We start from the raw sequence: 26,911 nt of genomic DNA on the forward strand, positions 1-26,911 counted from the left end.
ATTCACGGGATTTTTTTTTTTTTTTTTTTAATTCTCGTTCGGCAGCAAGTAACAAAATACGTTAGCGCCCGTCCACCATTGGACCATGCTTGCTTCAGCTTTGGTGAACCCTCCGACCAATTAAAGAAAAAGAATTTGGCTGCGTCTGCAAAGCGGAAAATAATCAGGTACACTCAGTCGAGCACTTTCGCATTAGACTAATCCAATAAAAATTTAACACCTGGTATAGGAGTACAGGGAGTGGGTCCGAGTTGCATCTTTGACATGGAAGATTGATTGATTTGTTTTCCGACATCAAGCGTTAGATTGTGCTTTGCATGGATCTCGAGGTAGTCTAAACACTTGATTCTGCGGTCGCTATAACAAAAAAAAAGTCTATGGTAATAACGAAAACTATGACAAAAAATATATAAAAACAGCAACGGTCAATAAACCAACCTATTAGATAGTCACTATAATAATATTAATTTTTGATATAATATCATAATTTATTATATTTATTCAAAATTTATTCATATTATAAAATATATTTATTTCAAATATATTATGATATTTTAATTTTAATAATTAATTATTTTCATAAAAAATCAATCCTCTTCTTTTTGAAAAAAAGATATATTACTTTATTTTATTTTTTATAATATTTTAAAAATATTATTATTTAAAATATTTTTAATATATTTCTATAATCATAAATATTTTTTTCTAAAGTTCTTTAAAAATTGATAATTTATGATTCTTCTTATTTATATTACAAGTAAAAAATAATGATATTTAAGATATAATATTTTTTGAAATCATATAAATTTTAAAATTTATTAAATATATACAATATCTTTTTCTAGAAAGTTCAAAGGCATATTTAGTTATTAACTATTATGATCATAAAAAATTCAAATTAATTTACAATGATACTGATTTATCATCAAAACAATCCATAAATAATTAATAATAAAAATTATTAGTTATATAATGATGTATAGATGATAAAATTTATTTCATTGATAAATAATCAATATTCTATAATATAATTATGAATATTTTTAATTAGATTTTATTTAATCAAAAAATATTATTCTTACGTGATACTATCGTAACATTACAAATTTTAGTAATATCTATAAATAACTATCACAATATTATAAATTTTCTATGATAATTTTTAAAATTGTTATAATAGAATATAATTTCTTATAGCAATTATAAGATGCTATCGTTATATAATAACTTTTAGTAATACTCTTGATAAAATATTACAATATTATATATTTTAAATTATTTTTTTCAAATTATTATTAAAAAAATATATATAGTAATATTTTTTTCTAAGTGTTAACAAAATTCCATCAATACAGACTATTTTTATTGTAGTGGGTGTATATCGTGAGAAAAGATAAATTATTCTTTTGCATAGAAGATACAGTGAGTTTCCTATCTAGATCGTGTGGTCGCACCGCCCAGCCTCCATGATCTCGGCTTGAGTTCTGGTTGCATTTTTTTCATGCGAAAGAATTATTGATATTTTTTCGCGACATGCGTCATTGGATTATACCTCACATAGTTCTCAAAGCACTTCCAACTATCTCTTTCATCTGTTTGCATAGATTTCATAATGGCTATTTTGTGATCCAACCGTGCATGTTGCGAAAAAAGGTTCCACCATTCTTCCAGAGATACCGTCTGAATCCTCCCTATTCTGGTTCGAGTTGTATATTTTGCACGAAAGAATGATTGATTTTCGCATACATACCAAAGCACTCTAACCTCTTTCTTCCACCTGCCTGCATAGATTTGGAAGCAGCCATTACGCGATCCAATAATGGTTGAGAAATGTTCTTTCCCGCGAGAGATACCATTAAGGTACCCGAATCCCTCCGCTCTCGCCCCTGAGGCATTCAGCATTCTCCTCGTACTCTAGCGTTCTCCAATGCCGGGGACTTGCCGTAGGCGGAGGCCTCCACAGTCAATAAAGATGGCGACGGAGCGGGGCCCATGACGGAGAACGCGGTGGTTGATGTGCTGCTGGTGCGCGGTGCCGAGAGATGATGAGGGTGGACAATTAGCCGCTGCATCTTATGGAAAGGGGGACGATGAGAGCGGTGCCCTTCTGCTGGGTGCTGGCCGCTCATGTCTTCAATGGTCTGGACGTCGGAAATGGCGGTCATGGGGCAGACGCGCAAGCAGAGTATGGTGATGAAGGTGGCCAAGACTCAAGAGCGCCATCAACATGCAGGCAAAAGTCTCGTCATTCAGCACCGCATGCACGTACGCATGCATGTTAGCCTTTTTTTTTTTTTTTTGTTCTTTTGGCTTTAAGCAGGGAAGTGGAACATTGCACTTGTGAGGCTTTTAAGTTGACCAGCTTGCTGGCGGGGCGGATGAAAGGAGGCGTTTGGCGAGGAAGCCGAGGACGACCGTTCCTCGCGGACGGGGACCTAGAGGACGGAGACGAGGACGATGCCGCCTGGCGATCTTGGCGAAGTAGGCGTTGGTGATGACGATGAGAAGGATCTATTCGTTTATTAATAAAATAATCAACAGCAATTTAGTTGCCGGTCCGCTCCTGCTCACTGGTTATGTAATTATCGGTCCGTACGAACCCCCAAAAACAAAAACGCCACCAATAACATGGATGTATTGAATCAATTTAAATATAAATAAATTAATATATCTATGACAACAAGAAAATAAAATATTGAAAGATTGAACAAAAAGATCAGTCGTAGAAATCTATAATATTGATCCAGTACAGTTTCCCAGCAATACTATTAACTTCTTTGTAAGCGTGCGAGAGATACCAAGACTTCAAAAATAACCAAATCAAATAGCAGATCATTTTTAACAATTCTATAATAATAGGTATAGACTATTATAAGTAGAAAATGAATTAAAATGCCATTTGACAATCAACGTAGAATCATCTTCTAAATAAAATTGCAAAGCCTACTATGTGTATACAGCGTAAATCAAATCTTTCCGTATAGCTTATAATTCTGTCATAAAAATTATGATATTAAAAATTTTAATATTACTTATTGCTGGTAGCACTGCAGATAATAAAACCACCTCCACTGCAATCACTTGGATCCCGCGTGCTACCATCAAAATTGCCCCCATTAGCATGTTCAGGTTGTATCATTTGTGCGAAAGAATGGTTGACAATCAGATCATACCTCATCTTGCCCCCCTTACAAAAAAATAAATTATGCCTTGCGTAGCTCCCAAGGGACTCCTAAATTTTTCTTTTGTCAACCTGCATAGTTCTTGAAGTAGCGATTTCTAAATTTCAAATTTTTAACACAGTTCCCACATTCTTATCCATTTTTATATTTAACATAATATATATACTCAAATATCTATATGATTTTTTGGTATAATAATCTATCTATCTATATATATATATTAAAATAGAAGTATTAGCCTCCATCTGCCATGTGGTTATTTTTTCCAAAGATATTTTACCATATGTTTATTTTTTTCGAAAGCAGCAAATTTTTTTTGAATCTGCTACCCTCATTCCTGCCCTCCAGCACCCACTCACCTTTCACCCTGCCTCCGCTCGCTGGCGCCTCGATCCTTCCTTCCCTTGCCCCTGCCACTGGAGCCACCATCGGAGCCATCTATCTCGCCAACGGTGTAGGCTCCGAGTACAATATCGATGTATTCCGTTCTGCCACCTGCTGGGACTCTCGCATCGGTCATCTGGGAGCGCGTGGCTACTCTGCCACAGTAGCTGCTTCAGTCAGAAGGCCGTTAAGGTGGTGGTTGCCCAGTGAAAGCTGTGCATGGTTAACTTGTGAGGCTGTAGTGCCAACAAGAGTATAATCTACAACATCCGCTTTAACTGCTGGAGAGACATGCCACCCGTCTTCCTTGTTGGCTGGACTGATGGTGTTGACGAATGAAGATGATAGCTCCATCTATATGGTGGACGAGGGAGCAGTGCTCTAAAGGAGTACGATTGGGATGGGGAGTAGTGGTGGATGGTGGTGTCAGAGTCGAAGTAGTCCGATGCATCGAGCGATGGCTGGCCTTATAAATTGAAATTTTTGTAATTTTTTGTTGAACTATATAAATTGAAATTTTTGTAGCCATAGAAGAACCCTTTCGATGGAAATTCTCTAAACCCTCTAAAATATCGTGCTTCTAAAAAGATTAAGCTCATATGCTTGAGAAAAAACCCCAAACGGAGCTTAAGAAATTCCTCCAATCTCCCTTAGGTGATCTCCTTCCCAAGAAAAAGAGGCCAAAAGAAAAAAAAAATCAAATTATATGGGAAAACATCTTACCTTTGGTTTTATAGATTTTTTTCGTCTTTCCTTTGATTTTGTTGATTTTTTCTATGTTTTCCCCCAGTGCTTTCTCTATTTTTTCCATCTTCAGGAGTCTCAATTAGGTGGGAGGCACCTAAGATACCCCTCTGATCTCTCCCAGGTGCTCTCTTTCCCGCACATCTCCAAAAAAGAGAAAGAAGCCAAAAGAAAAAATAAAAAAAAAATCAATTTATGTGGGAAAAATTGTTATCTTTTAATTTTTTTTCTATCTTTTTCATTTTATATTTCTTTTTCTTTCTATTTTGCATTGGTACCTATATCACCCAACACCATTAAAAAACAAATAGTTTAAAATTAAAATGATTCAAATATCATAATAGGTAGAAATGCAAAAACAAAAATTTTATAAGGACATACATCCAAATGATAAGCTCAAATCGGGGATATAATGTATATAAGTTTGTATATATATAGAAGAATATAAACTCAAAAATACTATTACAAATTGGGGATATGCTCAAATGATAAAGATTTAAATATAATAAAGATAATTCAATCGGATAACAAAAAAAATCAATATTAATTGTGATCAAGTTTGTTATCAGTAGAGATAAGAATCCCTATATATGATCATTATTATATATATTAATTGTGCTATTAAATTTGCATCATTAGTTTTGTATTGTTGAATTTGTATTGATGAGTTTAACTTTGCATGAGCCTCTATCATTCTTATATGATTTTTTATATAAGTACATTATGTATTGACTATATATATATACTAGTAATTGATTAAACAATCATATAGTTATGATATGCTTATCTTGATTATACTGTAAATTGTAATTAATTTAATAGAATCAACATAATAATTAGATAGAAAAGATATAGTTTGAACAAATCTCATCATGTGGATAGTATCCAGGAGTTTATGTCTGAGACAATCTATACATTCTTATACGTGGGATAGTTTCTAGGAGCATATGTCTGTGATAGCCTTTAGGAGCTTATGTGTGTGATAGTCTTTACGAACTTATACTTCAGATAGTCGATCAGGAGCTTACATCTGGGACAACTTCCACGAGTTTACGTGTAGGATAGCCTCTAAGATCGTTTATGTCTAAGATAGCCATCATAAACTTACGCATGGAAATTTAATTAGATATGAATTGGGGCATGGTTTTGGTTAGTTCAAAGCTAAAAAAAAAAAGATTAGCAAAACCTAAAATTATGATAAGAAGAATAGAGAATAATATACATGAAAACCAATGCTAAATAAAAAATTTTACTTGTTAGTATGTCATGATATATCTCTTTTGACAAGACGGATATTTGATACATGTTTATACAGATATTTAAATTATTTTGGTTATTTGATGTGAGATTTTATGCCTTATATTTTTATTTTATTGTTGCTTATTACTATTTTCAAATTATATTATTACATTAGTGTAGATGTGTGGAAAATTGTTGCTAGGCTTTAAAGCTTACAATCTCTTTCTTCTTTTTCTTTTTCAAGTTACAGGATGTATGCATTTAGCTATAGTTGGGATTACAAGTAAAATAATAAATAGATAGAACATCATTGATGTCGTTGGATGACTGAATTTTGTAACTATATAAGTCTATTATTTGTTATAAATTGAGATCATTAGTGCTCATGGAGACTTGAGATTGTAATAGTTTTTAATGCCTTATATGATTTCTAGAAGATTGGTCTAAAGTTCATACGGCTGTGCTACATGGTCGACTCAGATGCGGGATTTGAGACGTGATAATTTGCCTTATTGGATTATCCAGCCTGCCACCACATTATAAATCAAATCAAAATACCACTCTGCTGCACCAATTGGAGGTTGTGGAATGCTAGAAATTAAAGAATTTTTCAAGCTAACTCTTAGACGGCGCCAACTTCGGAATATAGGTAAACTTTTTGCTGCGGTGTTCCTTTAAAGCTTGCATGGAGCCAAGCTCATCCCCCATGGCATGGCATTGGGGCACCGATCATCCACCACGCAATTATCGGACTCCCTGTATTTCTTCCATGACAGCCACATAATTTATATAAATATTATCCAATGCTTTGGCCCGGGTCGGTTGGGCCAGCTTAATTAACGGCAAGCACCAGTCCACATGCTGCATTGGGCCTGAAAATCCAAGACCCAGAATGCCCAATTGGGCCACTTTGGTGCAAATCTGTTAAGAATTAAGGAGTTATATTATCAAACAAGGAAAATTTTTTGTACACCGCGTGCATTGTCTGCAGTGATTAGTTCTCGCACGGAACTGTCGCACTCCATCTCTGCAAGAGAATCAATCATCTTGGATGACGTGCATGGTTCTGCACCACCAGTGGTGCACAAAGAATTTCTCTATCAAACAAAAGAAATATTTTGAATGTACTCAAACATTTTGCCACCATTGCACCGAAGCAATGCATTTCAACAAAAGTACCCACTTATATGAAAAATCAAGAAAGACTAGTTGGTTGGAATTGAGTATGGAACATATCTGCAAAAGATGCTATCAATGAGTTGGCTGGCCATCAAGGTATTATTTCTGCTCACCTCACAACTCAAAAGGTAACCATAAGCTGCTAAAAATTTGTTAAAGAAAAAGGTAGGGTGGGGAATTGTCTTCCATCACTCCTTTCTTCTTTCACTGCATTTTCCCTTTTCTTTCCCAATTCTATCAATCCATGATCATCTCTTATATTGCGATAGCAATTCTTTCAATCATTTCTTCCCTGTATTGCAGCAAAGTAAACACCATGATATTAAAAAGGAAAGTATTTCCAATTGCCGTCATATGTTTGAACAGAACCACACAAATCCCAGACTATCTGCATGAAGATATCTGGAGGTAGTTCTCATTCGATACAGCCAAATTTCGGTGCAATATAGGTACTGCTAAATATTCTTATTATTGTTAAGCTCCCTACAATCTAGTGGGATTTGGGAAATGGATGACAAATGAAATATTGAAAAAGTAAAGGATCTTCCTTTAGATGCTTTGGAGCATATCCAACCTTCCATATATGTCAGAGTTGGAAGCTTGCTTCAAATATCTTCAATCCAAGATTTCTTTTATGATTTCTTTCCTAGAGCCAAGCTAACTCGCATAGCTCGGCCTTCTAGCTCCTGCAAATTAGTGAACAATTCACCATCAACTTAAGTTGCATTAGATCCACTAAGCATTATAACACATAGCAATATAATCTTCTTTCAAATCTTAACTAGAATAAAGAACCCAATGATGTGTGAATATATCTATCTGTGCTGCATGTGTGTACTCGAGCTCTAAAAGGATAATTTTATAGCAAATTATCAGTATAGAATTATGCGTTAAGAAGAAGAATAAAATACGTACTGCTCCATTGAGGTATTGGAGAGCAGCATCCATCTCTTCCTTGGTTGAGTAGCATACAAAGCCATAGCCACGAGATCGACCAGTGTCTCCATCATAAAGAACTCGAGCTCCTACCACATTACCATATTCCTGAAACGCCTGGGTCAGGTTTTCAGATGTAACCGACCAAGATAGATTCCCCACGAAGAGCTTGTAATCGCTTTCAGGGTACAAGGGCTCTTTGGGCTTGGGTTTGTCTGAAAAGTTTACCCTCATTGTACGCCCACTGTATTGCTGGAATAGGAATTTATTTTGTAAGACAAGACGGATTAGAAGAGCCAAGTGCATATCATTCGTAGCAACACCTAAACACAATTGAGACTGCATCTAATTTTTCATTGGAAATAGTGCAAATACGAGCACGATGTATTTACATGCATGATGCATCAATCATTATATTCATCGAGTAATGAAACCAATTTTCTGATTGATGTTCTTTTGATAATGCATAATATCTCTCACTTTAATGTGTGTGTATGTGTGTGAGAGAGAGAGAGAGAGAGAGAGAATCCTTACGCTTCCATCAAGATTTTGGATAACTGCTTCACAATCTTCGATAGAGCTCATAGTTACAAATGCAAATCCTCGACTTCGTCCAGTATCCCTATCATAAAGTACCTAAAAATATTTTTAGATCAATTAAGCCTAGATATATATAGAAAAAAAATTCAAATGATTCAGAACAATAATATGCATTTTAACCATCTTGCTATTTTGAATAGCGTTGGTGGTTAGTCAGTATTGATGAGAATTAACTCAACATTGAGAATATCTTCATGAACAGAAACATAATTTTAGTTTCCATCTTCTAAGTGTCATGTACATGTTTAGTATTTAATTCTCATTTTCTGAAACCTACATAAGTGGTATTTATAAAGGTCCTAATTTCCTTGAGTTTAACCTTAAAAGAAGAATCCTTCTGTAAAGATACATCAGTATATTTCTGCAAGTATCAAACTCTATAGTTCCGGGTTCCACAAGTCTAGGGAATTACTAGAACATGCCAATCCTAAGATTATCTAATTGTTGGATGATGTCACCTCTTTTTATTGCTCAAGAAAAAAAGGATATAACACCTCCTTTTTGCAATATGCTGCCTCTACTACAATGTGATATAAGTCAGCAGCTTCTATGGATCTTATCTTCAACTGCAAAGTCTTTTCCCCAAAATATTTAAAAGAGAATTCCACTTCCTTAGAATTCCTTCCGATCCCACAAAGTTAAAACCATTCCTTGCATAGGCTTATTGATAAATAAACCTCCACAAGATGTGCTAAGCCAGTACTTTTATTTAGTTATCATGTTCAGATTTTTTTTTAAAAATAAACATTAGTTTCAACCAAAAAATCTGACGCAGTGCAAGCTTCTGCCCTGTTAACCAGGCTCGATGTTAACATTGTCTCCAATTTACTTAAGCTCATTCCAACAAACAATAATCCAGGTCACTTCACATAAAGATGCAGTATTCTTGTTGCCCAAAACTAAGTTATATCTTCATAGATTTCATTAAACTATGCAATCGATTATGTGGATCAATTAATAAACTGTCTTAGCGAAAAAAACAGGGCCAACCTCAACCAGCTCCGGGTTTGCATACTCTTGGATGATCCCAGCCAATTGGGCACTGTCACAACTATAAGGCAGGTTGCCAAAGTACAGCTTGGTGTTTTGCTGGGCGGGAGCGGCAACGACCACCTCCTCTCCTTTTCCACTCTCCTCCATCGTCTCTTTCTCCTCCTCCTCCTCCTCCTCCTCCTCCTGGACCGCAGCAGTGGCCTCCTCCTGGGCCACTGCAGCCGATATCCTCAGCAGCCGCCACTTCTGGAAGGCAACGGGTATCGAGAAGTGCTCTGCGAGATTGGTGATCGTCGGCATGCGCAATGGGCGAGCGCAGGTGACTCGGAGGACGACATCGGAGGAGACGAGCTTGGAGCTGAGCTGTGGAGTGGCGGCGGTGGAGAAATAAGAGCCAACGGCAGCGGTGGCTGCCATTTTTAATGGGTTTGTGTAGACTAAGGTGGTGATGGTGGTGGCGGCGGCGGCTGCCCAATCTCTAGCAGCAAATCTCTTAGTTGATGAGGTATGAAGGGAAAGAAGGGAAGGAGGTGGATGGATAACATGAGCGAGAGCGGGGGATATTTAGGATGACGTGGATAGGCTGTACTCCACTGGCAAGGGATGACGGAAAAGGGAAGATAAGGTAACTTTTCCACCTAAGATATTGGGGATGTATCCTGTCTGCCGTTTCTTTTGTGTTTGATGCTTCAAAAAGTGGATTAATTATATTTGGGGCAGACCAAGTTGGAACATTATCTTGCTACAATAACCGTATCGGAGATTGTTACAGGTATTTTGCTAAGTTCTGCAAAATATGGTGCAGACCAAATTGGAAAACACGGTGCCGTTTCTTACTACAAGAATTTCTCGTCCTTTGAGCTAAGCTCTGCGTACTTTGGTGACATTAGTTCAATCCAAACATAGCTATATTGCATGTATGTAGGTAATTTGGATGCTCCAGCTTTGTTCTTACAAGTGAAATTCTAAAGGATCTTGTTTATCGTCAGGCCTACGATAAAAAATTATTGGAAATCTCAAGCACTTGTTATGCAACAATAATGTGATACCATCAGATACAATAATTTTCACATACGTTATGATCATGTTTAATGACTCAAATAGAATCGCTAAGATGATCTAAGATCACCGATGATCCGAATCTTATGGTGATCTGATAACTAGTGATCTAAGATCACTGTATTTGATAGATCATGATACAGTGACGAAAGATCATCGGATATTCACAAATAATTTACTTGAAATTCTATGAGAATGTAAGATCACTAATTATATAATATCAAAATTATCTATAATATATTTCATAAAAATATATTTTTAATTATATATAATATATTATAAATAAAATATTACTATATTTATTAATATATTAATAATCAATAGATTCTATAAAAATATATTTATTAGTCCTATAAATTATTAATCCTATAAAAATATATTAATTATTATATAATAGAATTATTTTTTTATTTATACTTATAATATATTATTTATTAATATGAATATTTATTTTAATTAAAGAATAATATAAATAGAAGTAATATATTAAATATTTTTAATTATATAAATATAAAGTATAATAAGATATTTTTATTCTAATTTAAAATTATCATTGAATTATAATATGATAATAATATAATTAATAATATATTATAACGTAACATATATCATAAATATAATACATAATATATAATATAATATCATATCATATAACAATATTGATATAATATATTAATGGTATATTGATATACTATTTTTTTCTAGATCAAGAGGTATTTTTATCTTTATATTTCAATCCAAGATCACTATCTGAGGATGATCTTGGATTTCCGACTTCGAAAATAAATATTTCATTATTGCGTTGAGAGATGATTTAAAAAGTACATATGATTTAAAATCAATGCAATATAAAATCTTCATGGTGCAATCAAATATGGTGATCTTATTATCTCTATTTATATCATTATTGATCTTGAATAAATCATCCTATACTAAATACCCCTCATGAGATAAACAGTTTGGTTTGTTAAAAAGTTAAACCATTTTCTTTTTTGAAATCTGATAATGAGATCGTATGCTAGGCACATCTTCATGCGCACCCTTGATCAAGTCATGAGTTGCCCTTTTTTAATCTTCTAACATGGATTCAAGATGGGCACAGTTCTGTTTTTAATACAAAAATTTGCTCATATCCTAACCTTAAATAATTAAATACCAAAGCAAGATCCCTTCAAAATATCCAGATACAATGACTTCTTTTACCGCTCAGGAATTTACTCAAGAAGAATATCAATTTCCCTATCTGAAGTTTGAGTTTGGAAGGAAATATCGAAGATGAAAGTTAATATAAATTGAAAAGAATTGATTAATTAATCAACTATGAATACAATGGAGTACAACTATGCTCAGTCAGACATGATTATGTAATAAAAAAAAATAAGCATTATATCTTAAGGATTTTTCAATCTAAGGAAGTCACAATGAATTGCCCAAATGGCATGCTACCGGATTTCTGTCGTTCTACGTCTTGGTTTTGGACAAAAAAATCACCTCATAAACAATGTCATGGTACCGAGGGGCATCATGAAGATGTTAAACTTAACTAAACTATGGCACATGCAATGCATGTGATGGCAGATATATTTTTTTCTTGTCTTAAATAAATTAGATGGCTTATATTCATCTTGTATTAATATATCCTCTAAAATAAAAAAACAAAATATTTTTAGACAAAATATAAGTATTAGTATATGATATTCAAAGAATGTCAGCAAATCGATCCACAATAAAAGAGATTATCCAATCTAAAGCACCATTCACTTCTCTGTATATATAAATTATAGCAAAAAATGTGCAAGAATCTATTAGAAATATAAATAATGCAATAGAAATAGATAAATGAAGGCACTGACAAGTAAATATCTCTATCTCTATATCTATTGCAAAGGAAAGGAGAAAGAAAACTCTTCAAAATTTAGAAAAATTAGAACAAATCATAAAAAAATATATATTTTTAATTATTTTTCAAAGTTATAAAAAAATAAAAATTTTGTATGTGTTTTCTTCTAACAAAAAAAAAAACTTCTTAATAAATTTAGAAAGTTCATACACAAAAAGAAGAAAAAAATATTTCAGATACTCCATGCTGAAAAGATAATTCCATGCACAAAAAAAGGAAAAATAATTTATTTTTATATGGACTCTCAAAAAAGGAAAAATTTTTGGAAAAGAAATATATTTAGAAAAAAATTTCAAGCATAAGAAAGGAAAAGTAATATACCCTTCTGAGGTTGTGCAAAAAAAAAAAAAAAAGAGAAAATAATTCTGACTCTTCTTCCTTTTATGGGCTTCAGAAAAAATATTGCTTATATATCTTTCTTCGAGCGTGAAAAATTTTGAACTTTAATTATATTCAGTATAACGATAATCGAAGATATTAGAGGATTAAAAATTTTTTATCTCTGTTTCGAAGTGCCAATCCATGAGTGTAGCGTTTGGAAAGATTAGTATCACACCTCTAGATTAAAAAATTTCTCTCTCTGTTTCCTAGTGCCAATCCGTGACTGTAGCGTTTGGAAAGATCAGTACCGTACTTCTATTTTTCATTTTATTTTTAAAATTATTATTTTTTTATTATATAAATTTATTTTTTCGTTCTTATTATCATCCAGTGCATGTCATTCTTGCACTTATGTAAATTTGGTGTTGTCATTACAACGGATGATGAGATGTCAGTTTGAAGGACAATTGAAGATGCTGTCAGACCATCTCTGGTCAATCGCCCTTGTCGTTGACTTTCCTACCCGGTTGACCTCCAATGGAGGAAAGGGAGAAAGAGCGGAGAGGCTCGCCCCTGGTACCTGAAGCCCGACCCACCGGAAAAGCGAGTCCACCGAGATCCTGTACGCCCACCAAATTCCCAATTGTACCCACGGACAAACTGGAACCCACGAACGGTCCAGATATTTCGCCTTTTTGTTTTCCGCGTATCTCAGCGTCCCGACAAAAAGCCGATATATGAAGCCACGCCAGCCTTCCAAAATGGGTGACGCGTCGCGAATCGGGACGATTGCATCAATCCGACGGTGGAGTTGGCTTCCAAGCGCCCACTCGTGGTCTCTCTCTCTAAGCCCAGCCGAGCTGTAGTGGAGAGAGAGAGAGCGAGGGGATAAAGTGGAAAGGGTGCGTTTTAAAGCAGCGGAAGAGAGAAAGGGAAGGACGGGGGAAGGATCTTTGGGAAGGTGGCCGTGGTTTCCCCTCTTGTTGGATCTCCACTCGCTCTCGATCTCTTTGTGTCCTTCGCACGCCGCCTGGGAAATCCAGACCGAATCCCTCTCGTGCGGCGAATCCCTGGACGGATTTTTTTTTTTTTTGTTTTTTTGATCGCGAGGTTTTACCCTTGCCCCTCTCTTTCTCTCTCGCGTTTCTCGGTCTCTGTGGAGCTAGGGTTTCGCGGGGAGCTTCCTAGGGTTAGGGTTTTGGAATCCATCTCACTGTGTGCTCGTTGAGAGCAGCAATGGCGGACGCGTTTCCGGGTCAAGTCAGTGCCGTCCAGGTAATCTAATCGAGAACAGAAACAAAGGGCGGAATGAGGGATTCGCTCTAATTACCTATGTTTCTCGCCATTTTTTCCTTGATTTTTGTTTTATTTTCTTTTTCTTAATTTCAGGTTGGGATCTTTTGGGTGTCACGGTAGAACTAAGTATGCTTTTCATCATTTTATCTTTGATTTTTGTTTTCTTGATTGCAGGTTGGGACCTTTTTTGTGGGGCAGTACTATCATATTCTGCAGCAGCAGCCGAATCTTGTCTATCAGTTCTACAACGATGCGAGCACTGTGATGCGGGTCGATGGTGACAGAACTGAGACTGCAACGACAATGATGGTAGTTTCAATTAATGTCTATATTAGTCGTCTGTTATCGATAGTTGTTCTTAAGGTTTTCTTTGACTTAGATTTCTATTTGTAATGGTAGGAAACTAACGCTCTCCCACTCAAAAGAAAATCTATGGTTAGTTGAACGTCTCAGGGGTAACAAACGCCTATTTTGTTTTGAAGAAGTGTTTTTTTCAGTTTTCTTAATCGTACCATTGCAGATCCTAAGAAAAAATGGCTTATGCAAGTGGTTGAGCGGGCATTATCACTATTAGTGCTAATATTTTGTGTTCTTGGTTCCTGTGCTTTTGGGTTGTAACTATGTTTGTTGCTCAGTGGATTTAACGCGCTCTCTCTCTCTCTCTCTCTCTGAAAGAAAAGGCGGCAATTCACCTTGTTCTTGTTCCTGATATGCAAAGGAAACCTAAATTTTAGCAGTTTCTTTGATTTTTATGTTGTGATTACAGTTAAAAGTTGCATAGCTCTTAGTACTACTGTACCTTCTTTTCTTGCTTTTATCTGGAAGGTGATTAGACAACATATGTTTGGGGGTCTCATATCGTAGTCAGGTAGTGTACTGTGTTCGTCACATGCCAAGTAGCTTGGGTCAACATGCAGCATTGGATAAGAGTTGTGACATGTTTGTTTTGATTGTTCCGGAAACATGTTAGCTGAAATTTATGAATTTTTATTCGAGTAATTGATGTATTCGGGCCAGTTGTTAGAGTCAAGCATGAGATTTCCTGTTCATCAACAACAAAAAAAAAGGGATAAGCTTGAAATAGTCTTAAGTTTAGAGTTGATGATCTGTAGTCTTTTGTTTAACTATTTTTTAGTAATTGCATAGCATCAACTACGTGCCCTTCGTGATGTCAATTTCCCATATTTTCGTTTTCTATATGCATGCATGTGTTTCACTATTATGAAGACCTACTTGGATTGAATCAAAGGAAAGAAAACCTTTTCTTTCTGTTTCTTTCTTCTCCTCCTCCTCTTATTTATTTTTATTGTCTCGTCATAACTGATTTTTTTGTTGGAATCATCATGTCACGTTTATATGGTCTCAAAGCATGGTGTCTTGATTAAGAGGAAAGATAGGATGTCATGTCGAGGTTTCCTATGGTTATCATGCATCAAAAAGCACCCATGCCAGTTCCTTAAATATAGTGAATTTATATTTCGAAATTACTTGCTTACAATCATTGCCCATCTCTTCCTACTCCCTACTTATCTCTCTAGAATCACTATTTATGTCCAACCATTTGCTTATCCTCTCCAGTGTCGTCCTTTGTCTTTCCATGGGGTTAAATGGCTCACTTCTAATATCTACCCCTTCCCTCTCTGACTATTTATGTCCAGCCCTCTGTTCACATTTTATCATGACTTGATCCTTTGTTCTTCCTCTAATTCTTCCCCTTTTTTCCTCCTAACTCTTTCATACTTATAACACAGTTCCAACCAGTCCCTCAAACCTTTTCAAATCTAGACTCAATTTTATTGTTTTGTGGGAGATGAAGATGCATGATATGTAGATGAAAAGAATGGGTGTGATTGGTGTTTGGCAAGGGAAGCTATGTGAGACTGGAATAGGACAGGAAAAACAGAGAACTGGGGGAGAATGAGAACTCAATGCAGCCATCTAGTGGTTTAAAAGAGAGAAACATGGGGGAGAAGGGATAAGCAAGGGGCATTGGTTGGAAAGTTGGCTTCGATTGTATTTAGAATGATGTTGTTTTATTGCCTAGGAGTTGGACTAGCTGATTTCATCTCAATCTCTTGGAGTTTTCATGTGGATATCCATCACAAGGTGCAGGAAGTAAGAGTGGCAAAACTAGGCACGGCTTTCTAGTTTTTCTCCTTGATTAATGGAGGTCTACAACTTGGTAAAAACTTGTCCATTGTTTGGCATGGAAAAATTGATCGAACAAGTTATGCTATTGTTCTCAATTCTATTTTTTTATGAAATTAAACTATTTTAATTTGGACCTTTCTAAGACAAGCTCTGGATGTCTAGAAGGGAAATTTCTACCAGTTGTAAATACTTAAGGTAACAACTGTTCATTTCATAATTGTATGGAAGCAAATTGAAGATGAGCCAAGGTGGAGCATGAAGTTGATGATTTGTTTCTTTAGCCTGTAGTTAATTATGAAGGATAATCTTGAAACTTCTTTACGAGGCATGGAAAACTTTCCAAATGTGGTTATTACGATATCCAATGTTCTTGTTTATCGAACAAGAAACTCGCTCAAAGGCACTATTACTTCGATGCCATGACTACTCTTCAGCCATCTAATGATGCTGAGCGGGGTAAGATGGCATATTTACTCTACCAAGGGCATATTTGGTAGGCGAAAGTGGTAGAAGTTGAAGTGGCCCACTTCAGGTTGCTTCGGCCCTTCCCTCTAAGGTCACCAAAGTGGGTTTAAGTTACAATGGAACGAGAGGTGAATCTCAAACATGGCGAACTATGCTTTATCAGTCACTTTAGGTAGACAGCACACTGATGTGCCTACTTTAGGGAAAACTCTACTTCGGGCTGCCCACTTCAGGCAACCAAGCGTACTCCACTTTTAAAGAGACAAATAGAGATTTCTAAGAATCGATATCTCTGTTTTGAGAGTTTTATATTGTATAGCTTCACATAATATATGGACTGAATTGAGACCCTCCCACAACCTTTTCTATCCTATTCACTTATGGAGGGAGTATTAATGTACCAATAAGTTAATTATAGATCAATCAATTGAGTTTTCTAAGCAACTTGGATTAAAATGGGGCAAACTAAATTGTTTGAGTCAATGTAAATGTTTTAGAAGGTTGCAGGTGACAATAGGTGACCAAGGGACCAGCTAGCACCTAGGTATAGAGGTCAAAGTGGCCTAAGAACAAAGATCCTTTTTAAAATCTAAGGAGTACAAGGAAAACAATAAGGGCCTTTTTGGATGAACTGGTTCAAAATCCCATTGGATTTATTGGAGTGGGCCAATACAACCAGTTAGAAATAGGCTTATAGATTGGGCTAGGTCTATATTCATGAGTATTTGGGACTGGTTTTAGAGTGGGCTGGCCAAAATCTCATGGGAAGAAAAATGACCATTCATCCAAACTGCCCCTAAAATGCATTTTTATTCCAATAATTGGAACATAACATGTAGTAAGTCATTGGGAAATATCAACTTGCGACTTCCACTGCTAATTTGTATGTCATTCTTGTCCTTGCTGCTTAAACATGATACCAAATGCTAAGGTGGGTGCATAGGTGGCCCCGCTTGAGCGAGTTGACTAGATTACCAAGATAATCCACTCTAGGAAGAGGGGTGCAAATGAACCGAGCTAAATATTATGCTACTCGGTCTTTGCTCAATATATAAAAAGGTTGTTTGAGCCTAGTTCGAGTGCGAGCTAAGCTTCACACAAGTTGTTCAAAGTTCACTCGTATAAGTTTTGCATGAGCTAAAGTCAGGCTCAACTGAGCTTCTCTTTATTCTTTGCAAGCCGCTTGTGCTTAGGCCCAAACTAGCAGCCATCAAGCTGATCCTTATGTACTGTCCTGTTGAGGGAAGTTTAACAATGGGTTCCTACTGGTTACTCAAGGTGGGGTCAAATTGGTAAATAGCTGCAAATTCAATTTATGGATATTTATAAATAAACCCTTCCTTAGCTAGAGTTATTCTTTTCCTAAGAAGAACACAAATAAAAGGCTATGATACCAAAAAATGGAGGTGGTTCTATTAAGATTGTCAAGGAGCACCTTTGGTTAAGAATTTTCTCTTTTTGCCCCTCTCTATCCCCCTCTTGCGATCCCCATCTTCAATTCTCATCTATCGGGAGCCTAGTTCTTGCAAGGTTTCATTATTTCACATTTCAGGTTTTGGAGTTAGTTTCTTGAAAGAAGGACATTAGCTTCCCCACTCTATTTTTCTGGAAACTCTTACCAGAGTGGAACTAGATGTGGACACAAATGATTTGGGCTATTTGTGAATATCCCAGCATCAACTTCTTAAATTGTTTAGACTTTTGGCTTAATAAATGAGTTAAGCTCAAACAGATTTTAAAGCTCAAACTGACTTGGCTTAATAAATAATCTATGGTTGAAAACTAGATGTTTGGAAACTACTAAAGGGAAGCTTGGCTCACCTTGGTAAGAAGCTTGGTTTATATAAGCCAAGCTTGAATAGCTGACCTTAACCTTGACCTAAGCTTGACACAAGCTTATGTAACTCTTTTGTATACCATGCCATGCCCAAGCAGCTGAGTACTTGACTCAGCTTTGTTCGGCTATTTGCATGACTCCAACTACGTGCCAGATTCTGTATTTTAGGCATACTCTTTTCAGTTAAAAAGTAATTTAATGCGTTAGATGTCTGTAAATGAATGTTATTATTTAATACCAGAGTATGTGGTCATCAAGAATCCATTATGAGCGGATGGTCTCAGCACATCAAATATTGTCATAGGCTTAAGTTAGGGAATTTCTAAATTAAATATTTTAGGATTTTGAAGTTGCTTGGGTGTTTCCTTATGTGGGCATGTGGATTAATATACATGGAAAGATGGAAGGGGAAGAATCTTTAGTATTTTTTTTTTCCTCATTGAATGCTACTATACTTGAGACAAACACATCAACCCCGTAAACTTTCCTATGATGTCTAAGGCGTCAGCTCTTTAAATACTTTCTCTTTTGTTATTACTGTTTCCTTCTAGTGTGTATGACAGATATGAAATCAAATCAGGTTTTGATTATAGAGTCCAATTGTCTTGTCCTTGGAATCACATCAAATGGAAAACAAAATGCAGTAATTCTTGGAATTGGGTATGCAAGATGTGCTCATGCAAATCATGTGTGCTATAATAAAAGTTAAATGAAAAAGTAGCAAACTTACTTTGAGATAGGTTTAATAATTGTGTTAGGGAAACGATCAAACGTCGTTGCCTCACTGAGGTTGCCTATGTAGAAATAATTTTGGGAGTCAAGTTTTAACATCAAAACTCTAATGGAACATGAGAAGTTTTAGTTCACATTGATGTGAAGGTGTCTAGTAATATATCTTGGTCATACTCCACTTTCTCATGAGACAAACAAAGATGCATGGTTTTTATTAGAGTTTCTAAAATCCTTGTGTTGTTAAGTGCATAAGGAAACTTACTAGTCCATGTATAATTAGCTTTTATAGTTAAATGCTCGATGACTTTGAAGTTTGGTCTTTTAAGTTCAATGTTTCTTAAGAGCTTCTCGTATCATCTGAAACACTGCATGGATATGTAGATGGTTCTGTCGTGCACAAGACAATAAGGCCCATATCATAGAACTCGATATTAAGGGTTGCAATGTATACTCCAGACTTCTGTGGACCAAGAATGCACAAACACGTAGCATAAGTGTAGCAGGTATAAGAAGGTTTGATTATGCTAGAATTATAAGTGTTTCACAAGTTTGCTGAACAATCACTAAAATCTAGAAAACAAAGGCATCCATGTGCACAAGGCTCCTGCTATTTCATGGTCTGGAAAGGGTCAAATGTACTACTGCTGTGTGTGGAGAGGTTGCTTCCATGTTCCAACTCCATGACGCACATGTTACAATGGAGCAACCTTGCTGTTGCGCCAAGGCCTGCCCTCAATCACCAACATCTGATAATGCTAATTCTTTTAACCTTAAAGAGGTGTCACGGCATCATATCTTCTTGCCAAGGGTCTGGTCAAGATATCTTTGTTAAAATGGTTTTGATTGTGAATCTTTATCTCCAGCTTCAAGAAGATAGATGACAAAGCATTGAGAACACAATAGCTGTGATGTGAAGAGATGCCATCAACAAAAGCAAGAAGTTCAAGTTATGGGGCAGCCCAATGAGCTTGTGGACTTAATTGGGATATATCAACAATCCATCTTCTTGCCTTCTGAAAAAGACAGAGAATTTTATGTTGTCACTGGGTTCAAGTAGTCAAAATGGTTGACTAGTTCAGGACAGTACTAGATGTCTCTAAGCTACGGATTTTTTAAATTGTGGTCAATGTGTTGCTGATTTGAAATTTCCAAATAACCTGCTAACTTTATGATTTGGCATTAGAATGTGTCCTAAACTGATCTTTGGTCTATGGGATCGTTATTTCTGGTTTGGATATTGCAGAATGACAATTTAAAAAAAAATTATAGGTAGAAAACAGCAACATCCTTCTAACAATGCTTATTATATAGGCCATCCTGATGACTAAAATGACTATCCAACTTAATTTTGTTGGGCCAAACTTTGTGATGCAACAGCCATTATTTAAATGTTGTGAAAAGTGTGAAGCTAGAAATATCGGACTCTGATTATGGGCGTTACCTGGATTCTTCCTACTCTATGTTATTGGTTTATCACTTGTTAACATAGAACTTGAAATAGGCTAGTCGGTTGCAAAAATATGATTGGCCTTATGCAAAACACATGTGTATATTTGGTGGAACATGCAAGAGATAGATAACATGACTGAATCAATACACTTGCTTGCACCATTCATGAAATTAATCATGGATTTCAGTCATGCGTTGCTTTGTTCCTGAATAATTTATGAGAGCAAAAGATCTGTTTAGGTGCCTAGGTGTTGAAAGTCCAAGAATCTTGAGGTAGACTGTTTTAGGAGAAGGGAAAGCGAATTGAGTGTTCATAAGAGCCGAATGTATTGTTTGAACCTTTTATCATAAAAATATGGAAAGGCAATTTCACAAAAATTGCTCATATGCTCTGAGCTGCATCTGCCCTGAGCTGCATATGCCTATGAATGCTACTAGGAGATGTCTTTCTAGCCTATGAATGCTACTAGGAGATGTCTTTCTAGCTCAACTGTTAATTTTGGTCCTTCATGTTTTCCAAAAAACCTCTTATGCACATACTTTCTTATCTGCTTGGTTTAGTTAATAATATTCTTATGTTTCAGACTGGGGCATTAGCTCAGTGCTCTAGATTTTTATGTTCTTGCACTAATAGTTATGTGATAGTGTCACTCCTGCTTTTACTTTTTCTCTTTTATCTTTTAAATGTATTTTGTCTATGTAAATTTGTTAAAACGGTTTTAACTTTTTAGCATTTATTATGTTAGCAACATCCGTAACATCGTGTTGGCTTGAATGTAACTATTCATCTGTCAGCAAAATCTGACTTTTCCCCCTCAATGCACATATAGGTCATTTCATCCAAATTTTAGCTCTAAAGCCGGGGTGGTGTGAGTTAGCTTTTATTGGTGCTGTATTCACATAGACACGTGTGCATACATATGCGCATAAAAATATGTTTATATATGTTTGTGTGTGTGTCTTATATGTGTATAGGTGTTATGTTAGAACCTCACCCAGCGGTATCTGTATTTGATTACTCATATATGACATTATCTTTTGCAGCAAATCCATTCTTTGATCATGTCACTGAATTTTACTGAGATTGAGATCAAGACAGCTCATTCTCTTAATTCTTGGAATGGAGGTGTTCTCGTGATGGTTTCTGGTCTTGTACAAACTAGGGACTATAATGCTAGAAGGAAATTTGTTCAGACATTTTTCCTTGCTCCACAAGAGAAAGGATATTTTGTTCTGGATGACATCTTTCACTACCTTGATGAGGAACAATTGCATCAGCACCCAGCAACCATATTAGGCCATAACAATCATGAGAACAATTTAAATATGCCCGGTTCAGTTCCTGAGGCAGGTACGGTTCCATGGTAGAACATGTTTTCATTATTGATTTTTGGTTGTCTTATTTTAGTTTGCTATGTGATGGTGGATGCATTATGAGTAACCTGTAATGTTGAACTGAAAATTAAACAATTGACTAGCAACCTAATTTTGGCCTACCTATAAAATGATATGACTGTTCACTTCAGGGTAGTTAGTTTGTTCTATCCTGTTTCTTTAGTCTATGTATGCAAGGTTTTCCTCTTTAAAAGGTTGAAGCTTGAGGGTCATACTTCTCAATCCTTATTTGAATTGAATTGAAGTGCTTACTGTTTTGTACTTATGTGTTAGATATTTGCTATACCACTTATTTCATATATCAATAGGTTTTATTTATTTATTTCTTTATTCACTATAATGGTTCATATGTTTTGTACTCAGAATGCCCTCAAATTGGTTTGTAACAGATCAAACAGGAGTAAGTGCTTAATTTATGCATTTTTATTGATATTCGGCACTGTCTGAGTCACTTTGCAATCAATGTCATCAAAGTTTTCACGGATTAATACTGTAAATATAAGATTTTCTTTTCCATGTAAATGTCAGCCTATGTAAGCTTTGTGCAGCTATCTGGCTTTTTTCAGTTTGGGCATTTCTGATCAACTGGTAATTTTCTGGGCTGATGGCATTATTCTATTGCAGGATTTTTGTAAATTTGTATTGAGCATAAGAATCTTTTAGTTCCTAAAATGCTGAAGGATCAGTAATCAGTGCAAAGGCCTGATAGTGAAATAATCTTGCAATGCAACAGAGAAGGATTTAAATGTCTCTTCTTGGATCTCTCATTGGCATGGTATGTCCATGCCATGCCACTATTTTGCATGCAGTGGCATGGGAGCATGCTATGTACTTTTTACAGCCAGTATCGAGGCATTGGTATATGCGGACAAGGCACTGGCATGGTACGTATTGTGCAACCCATGCCATTCCATGCCTTGTCCTGTGTCACTTAAATCCACGGCAGTCAACATTCATACTAGTCATGAAAATTGAATCTTTAATATCAATATTGGGGTGAAATTCAGAATCTGCTCCTATGTTAATTCATAGGATTGTTTTCTGTTGCATCATATCATTACTCATTGCCAAATTTTTGGCCTTACCATTTCATTTGCAATTCAATCTCTGACACTATAAAATGATGGCTTTGGCAGTTTCTGACTACATGTTGGGAGGAGAAATTCAAAACACAGAATATGTAGCTTCAGTTCAGGCAGGAGAAACTGATACAGTTGATAACTACAGCATCATTGAGCCACAGCACCAAGTCTGCGAGCCTGATGACCGAATAGATGATACATCGCCAAAGGAGCCCATTATTTCATTTCCAAATGCGATCAACATTGTCCAGGACCCTTCTCCTGCCCCTGCAGAGGAGCATGTGGGAGAACCCCGAAAGCAAACCTATGCTTCTATTGTATTTACCATTCCTTGTATCATACTGGAGTTATTTCTATATCGTTTTTCAGGATTGGTTTTGCTTTCATCTCTTGATCATTTGGCATTTATATTTAGCATTTAGCATTTATGGTGATGTGATGCTGGCAGCTGCGAATTGTAAAAGGCCAGCCTAGCAACCCTGCATCTCAGCGGCCTTCTTTAAGCAAGACTACAATGGTGGCTTCTGATAGGCATCAAGCACCACAATCAACTTCCCAACAGTCCTATCATTCCCTGTCAGCAGTACCTGAGAAGTCCAGTTCAGAGATGGTGGATGAAGTTATTACCCCAGAAGATGAAGGTTCTGTTTTCCTCAAGGCCTAAAATAATTGTATCTATAGACGTTGCTTAACACACACGCACACGTACTTCTCATTCTTAAACCAGCATTTTTAAGACCAAAGATTTGGGCGGAAAAAGGGTGAGCTCGCAGATTTGTATGTATGTATGTATGTATCTATATATATCTATATATATATATATATATATATAGAGAGAGAGAGAGAGAGAGAGAGAGAGAGAGAGAGAGAGACACACACACACACACACACACACACACACACACATATATATATATATATATTTGTATATTTGGGTATAAAATTTTGATATGATATTGTACGACCATCATCACAGGTGAAGAGAAGTCTGTTTATGTTGGAAACCTGCCCTCTTCTGTATCTGCATATGATCTAGAGAATGAATTCAGGAACTTTGGTAGACTCAAGCCTGATGGTGTTACTGTCAGGAGCCGCAAAGTCTGTGATGATGGTTTTATCTACCCACGTCTATTGTACCTTAAAAGGAATCTAACATCGAGTTGACTGCATTTATGGGATCTTGCAGGATTCTGGTGGTTACTATGCCTTTGTTGAATTTGAGGATGCTGCAGCTGTTCAGAATGCACTTAAGGTTGGTCTCATCTATTTGTAATGGGAATGGAGCATCATACCTTTTTACCTAGTTCAAAATATTCTGGGATTGATTTCCAACAGAAAGCCTTGCGGATATTTTGCACCATGCTGTGGGTCACCTAAAAAATAGTTATGTTTAAAGCATTCAAGTCAATTGAAGGGTTACTGGGAATGTTCTGTAGTTAACATCATTGCCTTAATGAAAATTCCTATGATTTGGGGAATACTGCACATTTGGTTGTTCCGTATCTGGAGTCTGATATGCATACTCGGACCTCCTATGAATGGCTGTTCTTGATTTTTCTTTTTCTCTTTATTTTTTAAAATTTATATTGTTTGTTTGAAATAATAGGCATCATTTTCATTAAATATGAAGCATAGATGTTGACGCTTAACTATATGGGGCAGACTTGGTAAGGTCAATTGGATTTGGGCTTAGATTTGGTCAGATCAAAACTGAACAACAGAGATCCTACATTGATGGTCCAAGCCATTGAATGTGATCTACTACTTAAAAACTGCTTGCACGCTAAAAATCATAGGATTTGAAGATTTTTAGTCTATGTATTAAATGATTAAAAAATATATCTAATTCAATTTTATTTAGGCCGTCCAATTTTTGATTACTTGATACATAGGCTAGGGGCCTCCAAATTTTATGATTTTTTATGTGCAAGTAGTTTTAAGATAGTAGATCACATTCAACGGCTTGGATTATTGATGTAGGACTCCTATTATAGAGTTTTGATGAGTCCAAATACAATCGACCTGATTCTAATTTAGCGCTCTCTCTCTATGTATATATATGTGTGTGTGTAAAATATATGTATATATATATATATATATATATATATATGTGTGTGTGTGTGTGTGTGTGTGTGTGTGTGTATATATATATATATATAATGTGTATATATATATATATATATATATATGTATATATATATAATATGTGTATATATATATATGTATATATATATAATATGTATAATATGTATATATATATATATGTATATATATATAATATGTGTATATATATATGTATATATATATAATATGTATATATATGTATATATATGTATATATAATATATTTATATATATGTATATATATATAATATATGTATGTGTATGTATGTGTATTTTTTTTTAAATTTTTTTCCTGGGGGACTATTGTGTCATGAGACTATTGTACACCATCATCCCTTTTAGATGGATCTTCAAACTAGAGGCCATGTTCATTGTCTTTTGACTTCACTGTTCATGCAGGCATCTCCAATACACTTAAATGGGCGGCAAATATATGTTGAGGAGCGGAAACCTAACAGTGGCATGTTCCGTGGAAGTGAGTAACTATTTTATCTGATCCATTTCACTCTCTTTGCTTCAAAAACAAAAAGGCTATCATTATTAGTGCCAGCTCATGAGGTGTTATCATGAAAAATATTCATGTTCTGCGACACCAAGTTTGATATCTTCTGTCCAAAATATAATTCTACATGAGGGATGCCTTTACTTTTATCTTTTTTGAATTTTTCTTTTTTTCTTGAATACAACATGGTGGCAATGCCATGAAATTTCTTAAGATTGGTATTAGTGAAATTTGTTTACTCATCATAAAGTATATTTTGTGAAGCTGTGCCCACCAAGATGTTGGCATACAGCAAGTTAGTGCAATGGTTAAAAGCTTCATAAAATGAGCAGATACTAGGGATTCTATTTTATGTACTGATGATTACTGATGAAATTTGTATGTTTTCTCTATCATGCAAGAAATATTTTGTGCCACATAAATTTATACTCGTAAGTAGTTGATGCTTTTAAATTTCTGTATGTCAGTTCTGATTATCTAGGTTTGATGATTCTTTTGCTTTTCTCTCTCTTTTTTGGGCAGGAAGGGGTAGAGGTAGGGGTGGATACCAGTCAGATGCTCCAAGGGGACGCTTTGGTGGTAGGAGTTTTGGGAGGAACGGGGGGGCAGACAGCAATGACAGGGACTACAGTGGTAGGCCAAGGGGAAATGGGTTCCATCAGCGAGGTCCACGCCAAGGAAGGGGCATATTGGGAAGTCAAGTTACAAGGAATGGGCAACACCATTCATCAGAAGCTGCAGCTTAGATTTTAGGAGTTTGTTAGGTATTTTTAAGGTGTTGAAGCATGGCCTCTTTTACCAGCATGCTTGTGGTTGGTCCTTAGCTTACAAAATGTGATCCTTATTTTTTGAATCACATTTACTTGGCCGCAAGAGATTGAGGTGCCTGTCACTTGTTCCTGTTTCTCCTAACTTATTTTGGATGGGTAGAAGGGCAGCAGTAAAGTTGGTAATGTATGGTTTCAGTTTTGACTTTGTGATTTACTTCAAATTGTTTTCAGGTTTTCTGAACGCCATACAAGAGATGCATTTGGTTACTTTTAGTTCTGCTTCTGCCATTTTGGTGCATGATGTTGTGTCTGAGTGAAAAATTGTGGAGATCAATCTGATTTTACAGCGACAAAATATTATTTGCTGATAAGTGAGGAGCTCATCTTCTTTTGTATGTGATTGTCTATATCATGTTTTTGTAACAATCCATCTCTAGGATTGGTAAAGCGATTTGCTAGGGGATTTCAGTGATGGATTTAGGAGCATCTTCTCTGCTGTCCTGGGAAGGGCTGAAAGTAGATCGGATATAATCCGGCCGTGTTCGGTTCCATATCAGATATGGGTTGGATTC

General features: G+C 35.8%; 2 protein-coding genes across 2 annotated transcripts; one reads left to right on the forward strand and one right to left on the reverse strand.

Annotated features, from left to right (window-relative positions):
• Positions 1-7,050: 7,050 nt before the first annotated feature.
• Positions 7,051-9,769, reverse strand: LOC105059178 (28 kDa ribonucleoprotein, chloroplastic). Its single transcript, XM_010942410.4, has 4 exons — positions 9,255-9,769; positions 8,199-8,300; positions 7,644-7,916; positions 7,051-7,414 (listed from the first exon to the last, which is right to left on the reverse strand). The coding sequence occupies exons 1-4, from the start codon at positions 9,672-9,674 to the stop codon at positions 7,361-7,363; spliced, it is 849 nt and encodes a 282-aa protein (XP_010940712.1). The 5' UTR covers positions 9,675-9,769; the 3' UTR covers positions 7,051-7,360.
• Positions 9,770-13,415: 3,646 nt separating this feature from the next.
• Positions 13,416-26,612, forward strand: LOC105059180 (nuclear transport factor 2). The gene is made up of 9 exons (XM_010942412.4): positions 13,416-13,812; positions 14,008-14,142; positions 21,512-21,818; positions 22,999-23,261; positions 23,393-23,585; positions 23,921-24,042; positions 24,131-24,196; positions 25,467-25,542; positions 26,092-26,612. The coding sequence occupies exons 1-9, from the start codon at positions 13,774-13,776 to the stop codon at positions 26,313-26,315; spliced, it is 1,425 nt and encodes a 474-aa protein (XP_010940714.1). The 5' UTR covers positions 13,416-13,773; the 3' UTR covers positions 26,316-26,612.
• Positions 26,613-26,911: the final 299 nt, after the last annotated feature.

This window comes from Elaeis guineensis, chromosome 16 (assembly GCF_000442705.2).
Source record: "Elaeis guineensis isolate ETL-2024a chromosome 16, EG11, whole genome shotgun sequence".
In the NCBI taxonomy this organism is placed as follows: domain Eukaryota; kingdom Viridiplantae; phylum Streptophyta; class Magnoliopsida; order Arecales; family Arecaceae; genus Elaeis; species Elaeis guineensis.

Coding starts and splice junctions, on each gene's coding strand:
- LOC105059178 (XM_010942410.4), bottom strand. CDS start 9,674: ATGGCAGCCACCGCTGCCGTTGGCTCTTATTTCTCCACCGCCGCCACT. Junction 8,301..9,254: donor CAAACCCGGAGCTGGTTGAG/GTTGGCCCTGTT, acceptor AAATATTTTTAG/GTACTTTATGATAGGGATAC. Junction 7,917..8,198: donor TCCAAAATCTTGATGGAAGC/GTAAGGATTCTC, acceptor TTCCTATTCCAG/CAATACAGTGGGCGTACAAT.
- LOC105059180 (XM_010942412.4), top strand. CDS start 13,774: ATGGCGGACGCGTTTCCGGGTCAAGTCAGTGCCGTCCAG. Junction 13,813..14,007: donor GTCAAGTCAGTGCCGTCCAG/GTAATCTAATCG, acceptor TCTTGATTGCAG/GTTGGGACCTTTTTTGTGGG. Junction 25,543..26,091: donor CAGTGGCATGTTCCGTGGAA/GTGAGTAACTAT, acceptor TTTTTTGGGCAG/GAAGGGGTAGAGGTAGGGGT.